We start from the raw sequence: 4,927 nt of genomic DNA on the forward strand, positions 1-4,927 counted from the left end.
CCCCCCCCCCCCCCCCCCCCCCCCACACACTTGACCCTTATTGCACTCTAATCTGTAGTTGGTATCTCTAGCATCTACGACTGTTTTTGTTTATTTCAATGCTTTAAAATTAACAAGGCCGTCGTAGATTTCAGCAGCTCTTTGGGGGAAACCCAGGTCTGATCTGTGTTTGATGGTAGCTGTAGTTCTAATACCTCTTACAGGTCCTATCACTCTTCTCACTCAGACTCAAATGTTTGTTTTCACTCATTTTTGGTGCACTTTATTTGCCTGTTTAGGGTTCAAATGAAGCTTAAATCTCTCACTAACAACACTTAAACTCCCAGAGTCCAAATGACCGTGTTAAAAACAAACCTCGGCTTTCTTGGACCCAGCTCTGCAGCAGATGGACAGCTTCTCCTCACTGCTATCAGCTGTTTTGGCTCCCGATCCTTTTCTTCACTTGACCTCAGACTACTTTCACAGCTGAATTCAAGAGCGCAAGTATGATGTTGTCATCTGGCAAATCAAAGCAATTTTACATTTACCCTTAGCCTGCGATGTGCTCTTGAATCAGCAGGAGTAACCTTGACTAACAGAATGTTTAGAGACGCTCGACCAGGTAAATGTGCACCATAGTAGAGAGGAGGAGGAGGAGGCAGCTCCGTCACATGACTCAGAAATTCTACCATCACTATGGAAGTCTTAAGTGTCTAATCATGGCTATCTCTACTGGTTTTATATACATTTTAACTTTAAAAAGGAAGAAAATGGAATAAAGAACACAGAGTGAAGAAATGTAGAGGCTGTGAAATTGTTTTACATAGAAAAGAATCTTAGGATTGTGTGTGTGTGTGTGTGTGTGTGTGTGTGTGTGTGTGTGTGTGTGTGTGTGTGGGTGTTGTGTGTGTGTTGTGTGGTGTGTGTGTGTGTGTGTGTGTGTGTGTGTGTGTGTGTGTGTGTGTGTGTGTACACAAATTCAGCAAGGCAACGCAAAGTGCTTTATAGAAAATAAAAGAGCAATTCAAATCAAAACATTTTTGAATAGAATAGAATAAGATGGGTATCAAATACAAGAATAAAAGTCAGTGCAGTGTAAGAAATGAACAGATACTTGATTTATTAAAAGCATGCATGAAATCCGTAGTTTAAATCAGCAGATAATTGATGAACATTTTTGGCACAACTAATTAATAATTTGATCCATGCTGTGCGTGTGCGTGTGCATCCCCCATTTTTAAATGATTTCTGACTTGTTTGACAGTCCCCTCGTCTCCTCCTTCTCAGAGGTTCTAACTCTTTTCCATATCCTGTTCACTACTTCCTGTCTCCTTGTAGGATCCAGTTTTTCCTTCTCACCAGCTCTTTGGACCGATAACATAAAACAGTGGGGTCAGTGTCCGAAATAACACCCTCCTTTCTGGTAGAGGGTGCTGTTTCAGACCTGCTTTCATCCCTTTTTTCCTCTGGTTACACACTCCCTGTTTTCCTCCTGCTGACTTTTGCTTTCTCAGGGACCAGTGTTTTTGTTGGCTTTTTACTCAATGTCCAGAAATGTATTTTATGATTCTAATAAACCCAAATAGAATCCAACTAAAGTCATGTGCATTTGTCTTTAATGACTTTCTTGTTATTTGAACAAAACTTGCCAACAAAAACATGATGTTGTTATCTCTCCTTCACTCCAAACCAGCAGCACCTCCTCACTTCTTTTAACATTTTCTTCTCTCACTTTCCTTCCTCTTCCTTTGTCTCCCTCTGCAGGCGGCTTCTTGGTATTATCACAAAAAAAGATATCCTTCGTCACATGGCTCAAATGGCAAACCTAGATCCCGAGTCCATCATGTTCAACTGATCCGATCCTTCCAGGACGCCCGGGGGGGAGGGGGAGACGACAGCGAGGAGGAGGTGCACCTCCTGGACGGCTCCAATCTCTGACATTTGGACCCCGTTTTTTTATTTTTAGTTTCCAGCTGTAGACCCCTAACCTCGCAGACCGACTGTGGTTCCCAGAGACTTAGCGGCCATGAGAGGGAAAAGACACGATAAACGACTTTGTTATTCTGGCTTCTGTGGACATGGAGGTCACGGGTTGAAGACACACACAAGTGAAGTACAAAATCCCCAAAACGCCCACTTTTGCATTGCAGACACCACATACATACATACATACATGCATGCTCTCTCTTCACATACACATAACCTGTAAAGATTTACCCCTTTGCACTCTTCATGTGCCTCACCCTTGTCCTGTCTCCGCTGAGGTCGTGGTAGACGTTGCCTGGCAGTGGACAGAGGTCAGAATGAACCGCTGATGAGGGACGCGATGAGGGACCTTAAACCTCCAGGCTTCCGTTCAGATAACTCACTTTCCTCCCCCACTGCACACACACCTGTGTGTGTGTGTGTGTGTGTGTGTGTGTGTGTGTGTGTGTGTGTGTGTGTGTGGGGTGTGTGTGTGTGTGTGGGTGTGTGTGTGTGTGTGTGTGTGTGTGTGTGTGTGTGTGTGTGTTGTGGTGTGTGTGTGTGTGTGTGTGTGTGTGTGTGTGTGTGTGTGTGTGTGGTGTGTGTGGGTGTGTGTGTGTGTGTGTGTGTGTGTGTGTGTGTGTGTGTGTGTGTGTGTGTGTCCCTAGCAGCACTACATTCCAGTCAGGTTACCATGGGAACAGAGGACGTGCACCTGCAAAAAGCCACGATCACATTTTGGTCTATATGAGGTGTGTGTGTGTGGGAGAGAGGCATAGATGGGGACTGTATTTTAAGAACTTTCAGATGGAAATGAGTGTGTTTTCTTTTCTTTACCAGTTGTAGCTGTGTGTGTGCGTGCGTCACAGGTCGAGTGTGTCTGTAAAGGAAAACAAAAAGAAAGTGTCCATGTTGAGTTCTTCTGTGTACTGTTAGGGTACACAAAATATATAAAATTTCCTTTTTCTTGTCAAACTATTACTCTTGCCACTTTTAGACTATTGATCTTGCTATAATCAATTAGGTTTTTACGACTTCAAGCAAAACAAAACTGTGAATCTGCACTGTTTGAAGTGATCGGTTGATTGGAGAAGGATGGTGTTAATGCTACATGGTGACTTCTTGTTTTCTTTTTCTGAAATCTGTCCACTTCTTTGGGTAAGAACATTGTATATTTTCAAACAAACTATTTTTTTCGGTATATATTATTTTTCCATTAGTTTATCAGAGGAAAGAAACACTCCATACATCTTTGGAAGCAGGAACCTACTGTGCTCAACGAAAACCTAACTGGAAATGACAAATAAGCTAAAGAGATTTTCATATTGTCCACATCACACTCTGATTAAAGAGTATTTGCAACAGTTGATAGTGTGTGCCAGATGTCTGAAGGTTGAGGCATCTGATCAGTTGAGATGTTGATATTTTGACACCTTAACATGATTTAAAATGACAAAATACAGGAAATCAAAACCAGTACAAAAAAGGTCACGAAAGAACCAACAATCGTTGGATGTTTTTTTTTGTTTTTTTTATTACTCAAGGCCAAGTTTGGTCAAATAACCCAAGTTAATGTCTCTAAATTGCTTGTTTTGTCTTCCCACCAGTCCAAAACACAAACATATTGGAGTCATAATGATATGAAACTGAGTAAAGCTGTAAATCCTCACATTTTAGAATCTGGGGCCAGCAAATATCTGCTTTATACTACTTTTGCTGCACAAACCCACCAGCACAACATACGAAAGACCACTGATTCAGTACTGAACCTTTTAATTTCAAGCTGAAAATAAGTTAATTTTGTGTGAAAAATGGCCCAGTCCCCCCCCCCCCCCCCCCATTCTCATATCATGTCCTGTCAACCAACTCACGACCCACGTCAAGAACCACTGCTGTTAGCTACACACGCATCCAGCCACATCTGCACGCTGCTTTTAGTGATAGCAGGTTGTGCTCTTACTTGTCCAGTTTTGCTACATCTGTAGAAGTAACACCTGCTACTCCACCTGCCTTTCCCTTTTTGTCCTTGGAACATGTAACGTGTTGTGATCCTTTTGAAGTGCAAACGATAAAGGGAAATGAAGGGAAGGAGTCAGTCAAGTGGGGACAAACGGTAGCACTTTACTTGTAGAGTGGTGCGTGCGTGCGTGCGTGTGTGTGTGTGTGAGGAAGGTCGGGTTCATCCCATATACTTGTTTCCGTTGCAGCTCCTGCTGTCGAAAGGCAGCAGAGCGTCGTCTTTGTTAACCAGTGGTGTTGCCTAACATTGTATTTCATACGGATCTCAATGTTTTCTTTTTTTTAATTTATGGTTAGTGTCGATAGAGTTGTGCATTATGAAGAATTTTACGTATGATTACATTGATTGTTTGATTGTACATTTAAGACAAAATATGTAAAGATTAAATTTTGTTTTAAATTAAAAGGAACAAAAAGATTCAAGTTACACAGGGTGGTGGTCGTGGTGCTTATTTGGGGGTTTATTCCTGTCATTTTTTTCCACAGCTTGATTTCACTCTGGATTCTCTGCACTTTACAAAATATAATTTCTTGAGTTTTTTGTTTTTTTTTCTTTTGCCAAAGAAATTTCTACTCGAGGCCCACTTGCTTGTTTGGCGCTTCTAACCAGATTTTGCAGTCTTCATTAGCAAATAAAGTTTGCTGCTGTTTCTAAGGTCAAGAATGAAATGTTCAGCTCAAAATTTAAGCCACACATGGATGAAAAGTCTTAAAAGTGCAATTATAACTGACTGTGTGATCAAAAGCTCCAGAAAAAGTGAGTAAGGGGACCTTTGGTGCTGTGCATATTGTGCTGACTGCTGTTTTAAGGACTGTCAACTCTGTGTTCTCAAATGTTAAATTGGTCTTAACACCAATCAGCTGCACATAAACTGCTATAATTAATAGCAGAATTATCATAATTTTGAAGGAAACATTTGATGAAAAGAATAAATAAACATGATTCAGAATCTGACAAGTTTTG

At 41.3% G+C, this 4,927-nt stretch overlaps 1 protein-coding gene across 7 annotated transcripts in view; it reads left to right on the plus strand.

Annotated features, from left to right (window-relative positions):
- Positions 1-4,395, plus strand: part of clcn3 (chloride channel 3) — a 39,408-nt gene extending 35,013 nt beyond the window's left edge. For all 7 annotated transcript variants that reach the window (XM_032544536.1, XM_032544533.1, XM_032544537.1 and 4 more), the window contains 2 exons: positions 1,744-2,429; positions 4,113-4,395. Coding sequence is in view for 6 of the 7 variants with exons in the window: in XM_032544533.1 (XP_032400424.1) it covers positions 1,744-1,917 (174 nt within the window). In the remaining variant the exon portion in view is untranslated. The remainder of the gene's footprint in view (positions 1-1,743; positions 2,430-4,112) is intronic.
- Positions 4,396-4,927: the final 532 nt, after the last annotated feature.

This window comes from Etheostoma spectabile, chromosome 19, assembly GCF_008692095.1.
Source record: "Etheostoma spectabile isolate EspeVRDwgs_2016 chromosome 19, UIUC_Espe_1.0, whole genome shotgun sequence".
Lineage (NCBI taxonomy): Eukaryota > Metazoa > Chordata > Actinopteri > Perciformes > Percidae > Etheostoma > Etheostoma spectabile.